This window comes from Bombina bombina, chromosome 1 (assembly GCF_027579735.1).
Source record: "Bombina bombina isolate aBomBom1 chromosome 1, aBomBom1.pri, whole genome shotgun sequence".
Taxonomy (NCBI): Eukaryota; Metazoa; Chordata; class Amphibia; order Anura; family Bombinatoridae; genus Bombina; species Bombina bombina.
This window is the reverse complement of record NC_069499.1, coordinates 1,253,125,692-1,253,141,455: the sequence shown is the minus strand read 5'-3', so window position 1 is coordinate 1,253,141,455 and position 15,764 is coordinate 1,253,125,692. Positions and strand designations below refer to the sequence as shown.

The following is a 15,764-nucleotide window of genomic DNA, read 5'->3' as shown; positions in this document are numbered from 1 at the left end:
TATGCGTGCATATGAGAGTGTGTGTGTGGTGTGCATGCATATGAGTGTGTGTGTGTGAGGTTTGCGTGCATATGAGTGTGTGTGTGTGTGTGGTATGCATGCATATGAGTGTGTGTGTGAGGTTTGCGTGCATATGAGTGTGTGTGTGTGTGTGGTATGCATGCATATGAGTGTGTGTGTGAGGTTTGCGTGCATATGAGTGTCTGTGTGTGATATGTGTGCATATGAGTGTAAGTATGGATGTGTGTGTGGTATGCGTGCATATGAGTGTGTGTGTGGTGTGCATGCATATGAGTGTGCGTGTGGTATGCGTGCATATGAGTGTGCATGTGGTATGCGTGTATATAAGTGTGTGTGTGTGGTGTGCATGCATATGAGTGTATGTGTGTGTGGTATGCTTGCATATGAGTGGGGGTGTGGATGTGTGTGTGGTATGCGTGCATATGAGTGAGTGTGTAGTATGTGTGCATATGAGTGTGTGTGTGGTATGCATGCATATGAGTGTGTGTGTGAGGTTTGCGTGCATATGAGTGTGTGTGATATGTGTGCATATGAGTGTGTGTGTGGTGTGCATGCATATGAGTGTGTGTGTGGTGTGCATGCATATGAGTGTGCGTGTGGTGTGCATGCATATGAGTGTGCATGTGGTATGCATGCATATGAGTATGCGTGCATATGAGTGTGCGTGTGGTATGCGTGCATATGAGTGTGTGCGTGTGGTATGCGTGCATATGAGTGAGTGTGTGGTATGCGTGCATATGAGTGTGTGTGTGTGGTATGCATGCATGTGTGTGTGTGAGGTTTGCGTGCATATGAGTGTCTGTGTGTGATATGTGTGCATATGAGTGTAAGTATGGATGTGTGTGTGGTGTGCATGCATATGAGTGTGTGTGTGGTATGCGTGCATATGAGTGTGCGTGTGGTATGCGTGCATATGAGTGTGCGTGTGGTATGCGTGCATATGAGTGTGCGTGTGGTATGCGTGCATATGAGTGTGCGTGTGGTATGCGTGCATATGAGTGTGCGTGTGGTATGCGTGCATATGAGTGTGTGCGTGTGGTATGCGTGCATATGAGTCGGTGTGTGGTATGTGGGCTTATAAGTGTGTGTGTGGTGTGCATGCATATGAGTGGGTGTGTGGATATGTGTGTGGTATGCGTGTAAGTATGGATGTGTGTGTGGTATGCGTGCATATGAGTGTGTGTGTGTGTGGTGTGCATGCATATGAGTGTGTGTGTGGTATGCGTGCATATGAGTGTGTGTGTGGGTATGTGTGTGTGGTGTGCATGCATATAAGTGTGTGTGTGGTATGCGTGCATATGAGTGTGTGTGTGAGGTTTGCGTGCATATGAGTGTCTGTGTGTGATATGTGTGCATATGAGTGTAAGTATGAGTGTGTGTGTGGTGTGCATGCATATAAGTGTGTGTGTGTGTGGTGTGCATGCATATGAGTGTGTGTGTGGTATGCGTGCATATGAGTATGTGTGTGCGGTGTGCATGCATATGAGTGGATGTGTGTGTGGTATGCGTGCATATGAGTGGGTGTGTGGATGTGTGTGTGGTATGCGTGCATATGAGTGGGTGGTGGTATGCGTGCATATGAGTGTGTGTGTGGTATGCATGCATATGTGTGTGTTTAGTGTGCATGCATGTGTGTGGTGTGCGTGCATATGAGTGTGTGTGTGGTGTGCATGCATATGAGTGTGTGTTTGGATGTGTGTGTGGAAGGAATGCATATGAGTGGGTGTGTGGATGTGTGTGTAGTATGCATAAATATGAGTGGGTGTGTGGTATGCGTGCATATGAGTGTGTGTGTGTGTGGTATGCGTGCATATGAGTGTGTGTGTGTGGTATGCATACATATGAGTGTGTGTTTGGATGTGTGTGTGGAAGGAATGCATATGAGTGGGTGTGTGTTATGCGTGCATATGAGTGTGTGTGTGTGTGGAAGGAATGCATATGAGTGTGTGTGTGTGTGTGTGTGTGTGTGTGTGTTATGCGTGCATATGTGTGTGTGTGGATGTGTGTGTGGTGTGCATGCATATGAGTGTGTGTGTTTGGATGTGTGTGTGTGGTAGGAATGCATATGAGTGGGTGTGTGGATGTGTGTGGTAGGAATGCATATGAGTGGGTGTGTGAATGTGTGTGGTATGCATGCATATAAGTGTGTGTGTGGTATGCATGCATACGAGTGTGTGTGTGTGGATGTGTGTCTGGTGTGCATGCATATGAGTGTGTGGATGTGTGTGTGGTATGCGTGCATATGTGTGTGTGTGTGTGTGGTATGCATGCATATGAGTTTGTGTGTGGATGTATGTGTGGTGGGCATGCATATGAGTGTGTGTTTGGATGTGTGTGTGGTAGGAATGCATATGAGTGGGTGTGTGGATGTGTGTGTGTGGTATGCGTGCATATGAGTGTGTGTGTGGTACGCATGCATATGAGTGTGTGTGGTATGCATGCATATGAGTGTGTGTGGTGTGCATGCATATGAGTGTGTGTGTGTGTGTGGTGTGCATGCAAATGAGTGTGTGTGTGTGGTATGTGTGCATATGAGTGGGAGTGTGGTATGCGTGCATATGAGTGTGTGTGTGTTATGTGTGCATATGTGTGTGTGTGTGTGTGTGTGTGGATATGTGTTTGGTATGCATGCATATGAGTGTGTGTGTGGTAGGAATGCATATGAGTGGGTGTGTGAATGTGTGTGGTATGCATGCATATGTGTGTGTGTGTGGTATGCATGCATATGAGTTTGTGTGTGGATGTATGTGTGGTGAGTGTGTGTTTGGATGTGTGTGTGGTAGGAATGCATATGAGTGGGTGTGTGGATGTGTGTGTGGTATGCGTGCATATGAGTGTGTGTGTGGTATGCATGCATGTGTGGTGTGTATGCAAATGAGTGTGTGTGGTATGTGTGCATATGAGTAGGAGTGTGGTATGCGTGCATATGAGTGTGTGTGTGTGGTGTGCATGCATATGAGTGTGTGTGTGTTATGCGTGCATATGTGTGGATGTGTGTGTGGTGTGCATGCATATGAGTGTGTGTGTTTGGATGTGTGTGTGGTAGGAATGCATATGAGTGGGTGCGTGGATGTGTGTGGTAGGAATGCATATGAGTGGGTGTGTGTGTGTGTGTGGTATGCATGCATACGAGTGTGTGTGTGGATGTGTGTCTAATGTGCATGCATATGAGTGTGTGGATGTGTGTGTGGTATGCGTGCATATGTGTGTGTGTGGTATGCATGCATATGAGTTTGTGTGTGGATGTATGTGTGGTGAGCATGCATATGAGTGTGTGTTTGGATGTGTGTGTGGTAGGAATGCATATGAGTGGGTGTGTGGATGTGTGTGTGGTATGCGTGCATATGAGTGTGTGTGTGGTATGCATGCATATGAGTGTGTGTGGTGCTCATGCATATGAGTGTGTGTTGTATGCATGCATATGAGTGTGTGTGTGGTGTGCATGCAAATGAGTGTGTGTATGGATGTGTGTGTGTGTGGTATGTGTGCATATGAGTGGGAGTGTGGTATGCGTGCATATGAGTGTGTGTGTGTGTGTGTGTGTGGTTTGCGTGCATATGAGTGGGTGTGTGGATGTGTCTGTGGTATGCGTGCATATGAGTGTGTGTGGTATGCATGCATATGAGTGTGTGTGTGTGTGTGGTGTGTGTATGGATGTGTGTGTGTGTGGTATGTGTGCATATGAGTGGGAGTGTGGTATGCGTGCATATGAGTGTGTGTGTGTGTGGTGTGCATATGAGTGGGTGTGTGGATGTGTGTGTGGTATGCGTGCATATGAGTGTGTGTGGTATGCATGCATATGAGTGTGTGTGTGTGGTGTGTGTATGGATGTGTGTGTGTGTGGTATGTGTGCATATGAGTGGGAGTGTGGTATGCGTGCATATGAGTGTGTGTGTGTGGTGTGCATATGAGTGGGTGTGTGGATGTGTCTGTGGTATGCGTGCATATGAGTGGGTGGGTGGTATGCCTGCATATGAGTGTGTGTGTGGTGTGCATGCATATGAGTGTGTGGTGTGCATGCATATGAGTGTGTGTGTGTGTGGTGTGCATGCATGCATATGAGTGTGTGTGTGTGTGTGTGTGGTATGCATGCATATGAGTGTGTGTGTGTGTGTGGTGTGTGTGCATAAGAGTGTGTGGATGTTTCTGTGGTGTGCATGCATATGAGTGTGTGTGGATGTGTGTGTGGTATGCGTGCATATGAGTGTGTGTGGTATGTGTGGATATGAGTGTGTGGATATGTGTGTATGCATGAGTATGTGGATGTGTGTGTGTGCATATGAGTGTGTCTGTAGATTTGTATGTGGTATGTGTGCATATGAGTTTGTGTTTGGTATTTGTGCATATGTGTGTGTGTGTGTGTGGTGTGCATGCATATGAGAGTGTGTATGGATGTGTGTGTGGTATATGTGCATATGAGTGGGTGTGTGGTGTGTGGATGTGTGTGTGGTGTGCATGCATATGAGTGTGTGTGTGGATATGTGTTTGGTATGCATGCATATGAGTGTGTGTGTGTGTGGTATGCGTGCATATGAGTGTGTGTGGTGTGCATGCATATAAGTGTGTGTGTGTTATGCGTGCATGTGGATATGTGTGTGGTGTGCATGCATACGAGTGTGTGTGGATGTGTGTGTGTGTGTGGTATGTGTGCATATGAGTGTGTGGATGTGTGTATGCATGCATATGAGTGTGTGTGTGTGTGGTATGCGTGCATATGAGTGTGTGTGTGTGGTGTGCATGCATATGTGTGTGCCTGGATGTGTGTGTGGTATGCGTGCATATGAGTGTGTGTGGTATGTGTGCATATGAGTGTGTGGATGTGTGTGTACACATGAGTATATGAGTGTGTGTGTAGATTTGTGTGTGGTATGCGTGCATATGAGTGTATGTGTGCATATGAGTGTGTGTTTGGTATCTGTGCATATGAGGGTGTGTGTGGATGTGTGTGTGGTATGCGTGCATATGAGGGTGTGTGTGTGTGGTGTGCATGCATGCATATGAGTGTATGTGTGTGTGTGCTGTGCATGAAAATGAGTGTTTGTGTATGGATGTGTGTGTGGTATGTGTGCATATGAGTGGGAGTGTGGCATATGAGTGTGTGTGTGGTTTGCGTGCATATGAGTGGGTGTGTGGATGTGTCTGTGGTATGCGTGCATATAAGTGTGTGGTGTGCATGCATATGAGTGTGGATGTGTGTGTGGTATGCGTGCATATGAGTGTGTGTGTGGTGTGCATGCATATGAGTGTGTGTGTGGTATGCATGCATATGAGTGTGTGTGTGTGTGTGTGTGTGTGGTATGCGTGCATATGAGTGTGTGTGTGTGGTATGCGTGCATATGAGTGTGTGTGTGGTGTGCATGCATATGAGTTTGTGTGTGGTGTGCATGCATATGAGTGTGTGTTTGGATGTGTGTGTGGTATGCATGCATATGAGTGTGTGTGTGGAATGTTTGGATGTGTGTGTGGTATGCGTGCATATGAGTGTGTGTGTGTGGAATGCATGCATATGAGTGTGTGTGTGGTGTTCATGCATATGAGTGTGTGTGGTATGCATGCATATGAGTGTGTGTGTGTGGTATGCGTGCATATGAGTGTGTGTATGGATGTGTGTGTGTTATGCGTGCATATGAGTGTGTGTGTGGTATGCATGTATATGAGTTTGTGTGTGGTGTGCATGCATATGAGTGTGTGTTTGGATGTGTGTGTGGTATGCGTGCATATGAGTGTGTGTGTGGAATGTTTGGATGTGTGTGTGGTATGCGTGCATATGAGTGTGTGTGTGGAATGCATGCATATGAGTGTGTGTGTGGTGTTCATGCATATGAGTGTGTGTGGTATGCATGCATATGAGTGTGTGTGTGTGGTATGCGTGCATATGAGTGTGTGTTATGCGTGCATATGAGTGTGTGTGTGGTATGCATGCATATGAGTTTGTGTGTGGTGTGCATGCATATGAGTGTGTGTTTGGATGTGTGTGTGGTATGCATGCATATGAGTGTGTGTGTGGAATGCATGCATATGAGTGTGTGTGTGTGTGGTGTTCATGCATATGAGTGTGTGTGGTATGCATGCATATGAGTGTGTGTGTGTGGTGTTCATGCATATGAGTGTGTGTGGTATGCATGCATATGAGTGTGTGTGTGTGGTGTTCATGCATATGAGTGTGTGTGGTATGCATGCATATGAGTGTGTGTGTGTGTGGTGTGCATGCAAATGAGTGTGTGTATGGATGTGTGTGTGGTATGTGTGCATATGAGTGTGTGTGTGGTATGCGTGCATATGAGTGTGTGTGTGGTATGCGTGCATATGAGTGTGTGTGTGGTATGCGTGCATATGAGTGTGTGTGTGGTTTGCGTTCATATGAGTGGGTGTGTGGATGTGTCTGTGGTATGCGTGCATATGAGTGTGTGTGTGGTGTTCGTGCATATGAGTGGGTGTGTGGTATGCGTGCATATAAGTGTGTGTGGTGTGCATGCATATGAGCGTGGATGTGTGTGTGGTATGCGTGCATATGAGTGTGTGTGTGTGGTGTGCATGCATATGAGAGTGTGTGTGGTATGCATGCATATGAGTGTGTGTGTGTGTGTGGTATGCGTGCATATGAGTATGTGTGTGTGGTGTGCGTGCATAAGAGTGTGTGGATGGATGTGTGTGTGTTATGCGTGCATATGAGTGTGTGTGGTATGCGTGCATATGAGTGTGTGTTTGGTATCTGTGCATATGAGGGTGTGTGTGTGGTGTGCATGCATATGAGTGTGTGTCTGGATGTGTGTGTGGTATGCGTGCATATGAGTGTGTGTGTGGTATGCGTGCATATGAGTGTGTGTGTGTGTGGTATGCGTGCATATGAGTGTGTGTATGGATGTGTGTGTGGTTTGCGTGCATATGAGTGTGTGTGTGGTATGCATGCATATGAGTTTGTGTGTGGTGTGCATGCATATGAGTGTGTGTTTGGATGTGGTATGCATGCATATGTGTGTGTGTGTGGTGTTCATGCATATGAGTGTGTGTGGTATGCATGCATATGAGTGTGTGTGTGTGGTGTTCATGCATATGAGTGTGTGTGGTATGCATGCATATGAGTGTGTGTGTGTGGTATGCGTGCATATGAGTGTGTGTATGGATGTGTGTGTGTTATGCGTGCATATGAGTGTGTGTGTGGTATGCATGCATATGAGTTTGTGTGTGGTGTGCATGCATATGAGTGTGTGTTTGGATGTGTATGTGGTATGCATGCATATGAGTGTGTGTGTGTGTGGAATGCATGCATATGAGTGTGTGTGTGTGGTGTTCATGCATATGAGTGTGTGTGTGGTATGCATGCATATGTGTGTGTGGTGTGCATGCAAATGAGTGTGTGTGTGGTATGTGTGCATATGAGTGGGAGTGTGGTATGCGTGCATATGAGTGTGTGTGTGGTTTGCGTGCATATGAGTGGGTGTGTGGATGTGTCTGTGGAATGCGTGCATATGAGTGTGTGTGTGGTGTGCGTGCATATGAGTGTGTGTGGTGTGCATGCATATAAGTGTGTGTGGTGTGCGTGCATATGAGTGTGTGTGTGGTGTGCATGCATATGAGTGTGTGTGGTGTGCATGCAAATGAGTGTGTGTATGGATGTGTGTGTGTGGTATGTGTGCATATGAGTGTGTGTGTGGTGGGTGTGTGGTATGCGTGCATATGAGTGTGTGTGTGTGGTATGCATACATGTGTGTGTAGTGTGCATACATATAAGTGTGTGTGTGTGTGTGTTATGCGTGCATGTGGATGTGTGTGTGGTGTACATGCATACGAGTGTGGATGTGTGTGTGGTATACGTGCATATGAGTGTGTGGATGTGTGTATGCATGCATATGAGTGTGTGTGTGTGTGTGTTATGCGTGCATATGTGTGTGTGGATGTGTGTGTGGTGTGCATGCATATGTGTGTGTCTGGATGTGTGTGTGGTATGCGTGCATATGAGTGTGTGTGGTATGTGTGCATATGAGTGTGTGGATGTGTGTGTACACGAGTATGTGGATGTGTGTGTGTGCATATGAGTGCGTGTGTAGATTTGTGTGTGGTATGTGTGCATATGAGTGTGTGTGGTATGCGTGTATATGAGTGTGTGTGGTGTGCATGCAAATGAGTGTGTGTATGGATGTGTGTGTGTGTGGTATGTGTGCATATGAGTTGGAGTGTGGTATGCGTGCATATGAGTGTGTGTGTGGTTTGCGTGCATATGAGTGGGTGTGTGGTATGCGTGCATATGAGTGTGTGTGTGGTATGCGTGCATGTGTGTGTGTGTGTGTGTTGTGCATGCATATAAGTGTGTGTGTGTGTGTGTTATGCGTGCATGTGGATGTGTGTGTGGTGTACATGCATACGAGTGTGGATGTGTGTGTGGTATACGTGCATATGAGTGTGTGGATGTGTGTATGCATGCATATGAGTGTGTGTGTGTGGATGTGTGTGTGGTGTGCATGCATATGTGTGTGTCTGGATGTGTGTGTGGTATGCGTGCATATGAGTGTGTGTGGTATGTGTGCATATGAGTGTGTGGATGTGTGTGTACACGAGTATGTGGATGTGTGTGTGTGCATATGAGTGCGTGTGTAGATTTGTGTGTGGTATGTGTGCATATGAGTGTGTGTGGTATGCGTGTATATGAGTGTGTGTGGTGTGCATGCAAATGAGTGTGTGTATGGATGTGTGTGTGTGTGGTATGTGTGCATATGAGTTGGAGTGTGGTATGCGTGCATATGAGTGTGTGTGTGGTTTGCGTGCATATGAGTGGGTGTGTGGTATGCGTGCATATGAGTGTGTGTGTGTGGTATGCGTGCATGTGTGTGTGTGTGTGTGGTGTGCATGCATATAAGTGTGTGTGTGTGTGTTATGCGTGCATGTGGATGTGTGTGTGGTGTACATGCATACGAGTGTGGATGTGTGTGTGGTATACGTGCATATGAGTGTGTGGATGTGTGTATGCATGCATATGAGTGTGTGTGTGTGGATGTGTGTGTGGTGTGCATGCATATGTGTGTGTCTGGATGTGTGTGTGGTATGCGTGCATATGAGTGTGTGTGGTATGTGTGCATATGAGTGTGTGGATGTGTGTGTACACGAGTATGTGGATGTGTGTGTGTGCATATGAGTGTGTGTGTAGATTTGTGTGTGGTATGCGTGCATATGAGTGTGTGTGGTATGCGTGCATATGAGTGTGTGTTTGGTATCTGTGCATATGAGGGTGTGTGTGTGGTGTGCATGCATATGAGTGTGTGTATGGATATGTGTGTGTGGTATACGTGCATATGAGTGGGTGTGTGGTATGTGTGCATATAAGTGTGTGGATGTGTGGATGTGTGTGTGGTGTGCATGCATATGAGTGTGTGTGTGTGGATATGGGTGTGGTATGCGTGCATATGAGTGTGTGTGTGTGGTGTGCATGCATATGAGTTGGTGTGTGGTATGCATGCATATGAGTTGGTGTGTGGTATGCATGCATATGAGTGTGTGTGTGTGGTGTGCATGCATTTGAATGTGTGTGTGTGCATGTATGTGTGTGTGGTATGCGTGCATATGAGTGTGTATGTGATGTGCATGCATGTGTGTGTGTGTGTGTGGTATGCATGCATGTGTGTGTGGTAGGGTATGCGTGCATATGAGTGTGTGTGTGTGTATGTATATGTGGTGTGTATGGATGTGTGTGGTGTGCGTGCATATGAGTGGGTGTGTGGTGTGCATGCATATGACTGTGTGTGTGTGTGTGGTATGCATGCATATGAGTGTGTGGATGTGTGTGTGTGGTTTGCGTGCATATGAGTGTGTGTGTGGTGTGCTTGCATATGAGTGTGTGTGTGGTATGCGTACATATGAGTGTGTGTGTGGTATGCGTGAATATGAGTGTGTGTGTGGTGTGCATGCATATGAGTGTATGGGGGTGTGTGTATGAATGGTGTGCAAGCATATGAGTGTGTGTGGTGTGCATACATATGAATGTGTGTGTGTGTGGTGTGCATGCATATGAGTGTGTGTTGGTATGCGTGCATATGAGTGTATGGGTGTGTGTGTGTGGTGTGCATGCGTATGAGTGTGTGTATGAATGGTGTGCGTGCATATGAGTGTGTGTGTGTGGTGTGAATGCGTATGAGTGTGTGTATGAATGGTGTGCGTGCATATGAGTGTGTGTGTGTGGTGTGAATGCGTATGAGTGTGTGTATGAATGGTGTGCGTGCATATGAGTGTGTGTGGTGTGAATGCGTATGAGTGTGTGTATGAATGGTGTGCGTGCATATGAGTGTGTGTGTGTGTGGTGTGAATGCGTATGAGTGTGTGTATGAATGGTGTGCGTGCATATGAGTGTGAATGTGTGGTGTGAATGCGTATGAGTGTGTGTAAGTGGGCAGTTAAATAAAAGATTGGGGGTGGCTGCTTTGCCTTAAAATGCCTGACCCTATTTTTGGTCCCAGTCTGACCCTGTTTAACAAATTCAGTTATCATACTTATAATATCCTGAACAGCAGAACAGGTGACACATTTTATACATTTTCGAAGAGGAACATATATGTTAAAAGTGATTTTTATACATTGTATATTGTTAAATTAGTACTAGGCATGTGTATTCTGTAGTTTCGTTAGCTGCCGAATGTGGAAGAAGGAGGCCGCTCATGGCATTTGGCTCTTTTCTGAGCCAGATTTCTTCTTGTAAAAGTGCAGCACACTAAGATTTGTGCAAATTCAGTACTTGTTGTGTTGCACTTTCACAGGAAGAAATCTGGCGTTTTAAAAAGAGCCGAATGCTGCGAGCAACAGCCTTCTTCCGCATTTTGGCATCTAACAAAACTGCTGAATGCAAGAAGGTTTTGTGCTGATTAAAAGGTTAAATGAGCAGGTGTGACCTGCTGCCCTGAAAAGAAGAGTTCAAACAAAATCAAATTTAATAATATATGGACTAGGCCTGCAAAAAAGAATAAAAAAAGCTATCAAACAGCCAAACTGTATCCGGCTATAGAGGCCATAATGCATTTTCAAATCTAATATTAAAAATAGATAACATTGTAGAATTGTACATAAAAAGTACTGGAGTTATAAACACAGTTTTCAAGTGGATGGGACAGTCCTCCAATTTGAAAAACTTAAAAAAAATAAAAAATAAGCAATTTGCACCATTCTTTTGATATGTTGGAATAGACCCAATATGATGTATTTGCACTCTTAATAGAAGTCTAGAAACAAGGCAGTAAAATGTAATTTGTGTACATTTCTTTTGACTTACCAAAACAATATTCTAAAAATATTAGCTACTATTAACACGAAGCACACCCAGGTAGAAAATCCATCCGCATTAGAAGTTCTTTTAATTTCCTGATATTGTGGAATATATGGAATAGCCCCACCAAATATAATAAAACTCGAAGCTATCCAGGACAGCACGGACCATGCTTCATCTGAGTTTTCGGGAGCATCCATGTTGAAAGAACATATACTTTGGAGTAAGTTCTGCCTTTCCCTTTAAAAAAGAAAGAAAGAATAGAACAGCAAAAGTGTTATTTTGTGTCTTTACTATTGTTAACTACTGTTATTATTACTGTAAATTATTACTGTGTTATTTGTATGGCGTATAGGTTCATAGGTTGTCCTACTTGGCGCTATTTTGTGCTACCCAACATACATTTTGTGCACAACTGTTACAGCAAGATATAACCAGCATAAGGTTAAAGAAACATAAAAAAAGCATATGTACAATTGTCATGCTGCCTTTTTTCTTGTTCCATAGAGCTAAAATAAACACAAAATGCCCCTCAAAAGATCAATAAATACAGTAGAACTGCATAATCAGCACATGCATAATAAAAAGAAAATGCAGAATCACTTACGGCTAGATTACGAGTTGTGCGATAGGCTGAAGAAGCAGGGTTAAGAGGTCCTAACGCTGCTTTTTTACGCCCGCTGGTATTACGAGTCTTGCAGGTTTAGGGTGACCGCACACTTTTTTGGCCTTACCGCAAAACGACTTACGTAAACTTTGTACATTCTTTTTTCTATGGGACTTTTATAGCGCTGATATTACGAGTCTGTCCTGGGAGGCCAAAAAGTGAGTGGTACAGCCTACCCTGTCAAGTTCCCTAACGCATTTAAAAGTCAGTAGTTATGAGTTTTACACTACAACGTTGTAGCATAAAACTCATAACTAAAGTGCTAAAAAGTACACTAACACCCATAAACTACCTATTAACCCCTAAACCAAGGCCCTCCCGCAATCGCAAACCCTATAATAAAAATGTTAACCCCTAATCTGCCGCTCTGGACACCGCCGCAACCTACATATTTATGAACCCCTAATCTGCTGACCCCAACATCGCTGACACCTACATTATATTATTAACCCCTAATCTGCCTTCCCCAATGTCCCCGACACCTACATTAGATTATTAACCCCTAATCTGCCGCCACCATATTAAAGTTATTAACCCCTAAACCTAAGTCTAACCCTAAACCTAACACCCACGAACTTAAATATAATTACAATAAATCTAAATAAATATTTAAAACTAAATACTTACCTATAAATTAAACCCTAAAATAGCTACAATATAACTAATAGTTACATTGTAGCTAGCTTTGGGTTTATTTTTATTTTACAGGCACGTTTGTATTTATTTTAACTAGGTACAATAGTTATTAAATAGTTATTAACTATTTAAAAACTAAATATCTAAAATAAATACAAAAGTATCTGTAAAATAAAACCTAACCTAAGTTACAATAACACCTAACACTACACTATAATTAAATAAATTAACTAAATTAAATACAATTAAATAAATGACATACAATTAGCTAAATTAAATTAAATTAGCTAAAGTACAAAAAAAACTAAATTACAGAAAATAATAAACAAATTACAGACATTTAAACTAATTACACCTAATCTAATAGCCTTATTAAAATAAAAAAAAAACCCAAAATAAAAAAAAAACCTAGCCTAAACTAAACTACCAATAGCCCTTAAAAGGACCTTTTGCGGGTCATTGCCCCAAAGTAATCAGCTCTTTTACCTGTAAAAAAATACAAACACCCCCCCAACAGTAAAACCCACCACCCACACAACCAACCCCCCAAATAAAATACTATCTAAAAAAAACTAAGCTCCCCATTGCACTGAAAAGGGCATTTGGATGGGCATTGCCCTTAAAAGGGCAGTTAGCTCTTTTGCCGCCCAAAGTCCTTAACTTAAAAATAAAACCCACCCAATACACCCTTAAAAAACACTAACCCCCTGAAGATCGACTTACCGGGAGACGTCTTCATCCAAGCTGGGCCGAAGTCCTCAACGAAGCTGGGAGAAGTCTTCATCCAAGCCAGGCGAAGTGGTCCTCCAGACTGGCAGAAGTCTTCATCCAGATGGCATCTTCTATCTTCATCCATCCGTCGCGGAGCTGGTCCATCTTCAAGACATCCGACGTGGAGCATCCTCTTCTGCCGACGGACTAACGACGAATGAAGGTACCTTTAAGTGACGTCATCCAAGATGGCGTCCCTTATATTCCGATTGGCTGATAGAATTCTATCAGCCAACCAGAATTAAGGTAGAAAAAATCCTATTGGCTGATGCAATCAGCCAATAGGATTGAAGTTCAATCCTATTGGCAGATTCAATCAGCCAATAGGATTGAGCTGGCATTCTTATTGGCTGTTCCAATCAAGCTCAATCCAAATGCTTAGGTTTTTTTAGATAGTATTTTATTTGGGGGGTTGGTTGTGTGGGTTTTTTTGTACTTTAGCTAATTTAATTTAATTTATTTAATTGTATTTATTTTAGTTAATTTAATTATAGTGTAGTGTTAGGTGTTAGTGTAACTTAGGTTAGGTTTTATTTTACAGGTACTTTTGTATTTATTTTAGCTAGGTAGTTAATAAATAGTTAATACTATTTAATAACTATTCTACCTAGTTAAAATAAATACAAACTTGCCTGTAAAATACAAATAAATCATAAGCTAGATACAATGTAACTATTAGTTATATTGTAGCTATCTTAGGGTTTATTTTATAGGTATTTAGTTTTAAATAGGAATAATTTAGTTAATGATAGGAATATTTATTTAGATTTATTGTAATTATATTTAAGTTCGTGGGTGTTAGGTTTAGGTTTAGACTTAGGTTTAGGGGTTAATAACTTTAATATAGTGGTGGCAACGTTGGTGGCGGCAGATTAGGGGTTAATAATATAATGTAGGTGTCAGCGACATTGGGGAAGGCAGATTAGGGGTTAATAAATAGTATGTAGGTGTCGGCGATGTTGGGGGCAGCAGATTATGGGTTAATACATATAATGTAGGTGGCGGCAGTGTCCGGAGCAGCAGATTAGGGGTTAATAATATAATGCAGGTGTCGGCGATGTTGGGGGCGGCAGATTAGGGGTTAATAAGTGTAAGATTAGGGGTGTTTAGACTCGGGGTTCATGTTAAGGTGTTAGGCGTAGACATAAATTTTATTTCCCCATAGGAATCAATGGGGCTGTGTTAAGGAGTTTTACGCTGCTTTTTGGCAGGTGTTAGACTTTTTTTCAGCCGGCTCTCCCCGTTGACTTAAGCAGCGCTGGCATTGGAGTGCGGTAATGAGCAAAATTTTGCTCAACGCTCACTTCTTGTCTTTTTTAACAACGGGTTTCTGAAAACTCGTAATACCAGCGCTGCATGTAAGTGAGCGGTGAGGGAAAACAGCTCGTTAGCACCGCACAGCCTCTAACGCAAAACTCGTAATATAGGTGTGTGTTTGAATTTCAAATGAGTAGTAGATTTCTTTCTGACAAATGTTAAAGTTAAATCTATTTTCCCTCCCACTCATGTGACAACCATCATCCAATCACAAAATGCATGTACATATAGCCTGTGAATCTTGCACATGCTTAGTAGGAGCTGTTGCATCCAAAAGTGTGCATATAAAAAGATTATGCATATTTAGATAATGGAAGTGAATTGAAAAGTTGTTTAAAATTGCGTGCTCTATCGGAATCATGAAAATTTAATTTTGACTTTAGTGTGGTACTTTGACCCCTTAATGACCGAGGACGTGCAGGGTACGTCCTCAGAAAAAAGGCAGTTAACCCCTTCACTGCTGGGCATAATACACGTATTGTGCGCAGTGGCATTTAGCAGCCTTCTAATTACCAAAAAGCAAAGCGAAAGCCATATATGTCTGCTATTTCTGAACAAAGGGGATCCCAGAGAAGCATTCACAACCATATATGCTATAATTGCATAAGTTGTTTGTAAATAATTTCAGTGAGAAACCTAAAGTTTGTGAAAAAATTTGTGAAAAAGTGAACAATTTTTTTTATTTGATTGCATTTGGCGGTGAAATGGTGGCATGAAATATGCCAAAATGGGCCTAGATCAATACTTTGGGATGTCTTCGAAAAAAAATATATACATGTCAATGGATATTCAGGGATTCCTGAAAGATATTAGTGTTCCAATGTAACTAGCGCTAATTTTGAAAAAAAGTGGTTTGGAAATAGCAAAGTGCTACTTGTATTTATGGCCCTATAACTTGCAAAAAAAGCAAAGAACATGTAAACGTTGGGTATTTCTAAACTCAGGACAAAATTTAGAAACTATTTAGCATGGGTGTTTTTTGGTGGTTGTAGATGTGTTTACAGATTTTGGGGGTCAAAGTTAGAAAAAGTGTGTTTTTTTTCCATTTTTTCCTCATATTTATATATGTTTTTTATAGTAAATTATAAGATATGATGAAAATAATGG

The 15,764-nt window shown here is 42.9% G+C and overlaps 1 protein-coding gene across 1 annotated transcript in view; it reads right to left on the bottom strand.

Annotated features, from left to right (window-relative positions):
* The window catches only part of LOC128648165 (solute carrier family 66 member 2), a 199,920-nt gene that overhangs the window by 179,304 nt on the left and 4,852 nt on the right, over window positions 1–15,764 (bottom strand). The window contains exon 2 of the mRNA XM_053700827.1: window positions 11,273–11,506. Coding sequence (XP_053556802.1) covers window positions 11,273–11,466 — 194 coding nt within the window. The 5' untranslated portion in view covers window positions 11,467–11,506. The remainder of the gene's footprint in view (window positions 1–11,272; window positions 11,507–15,764) is intronic.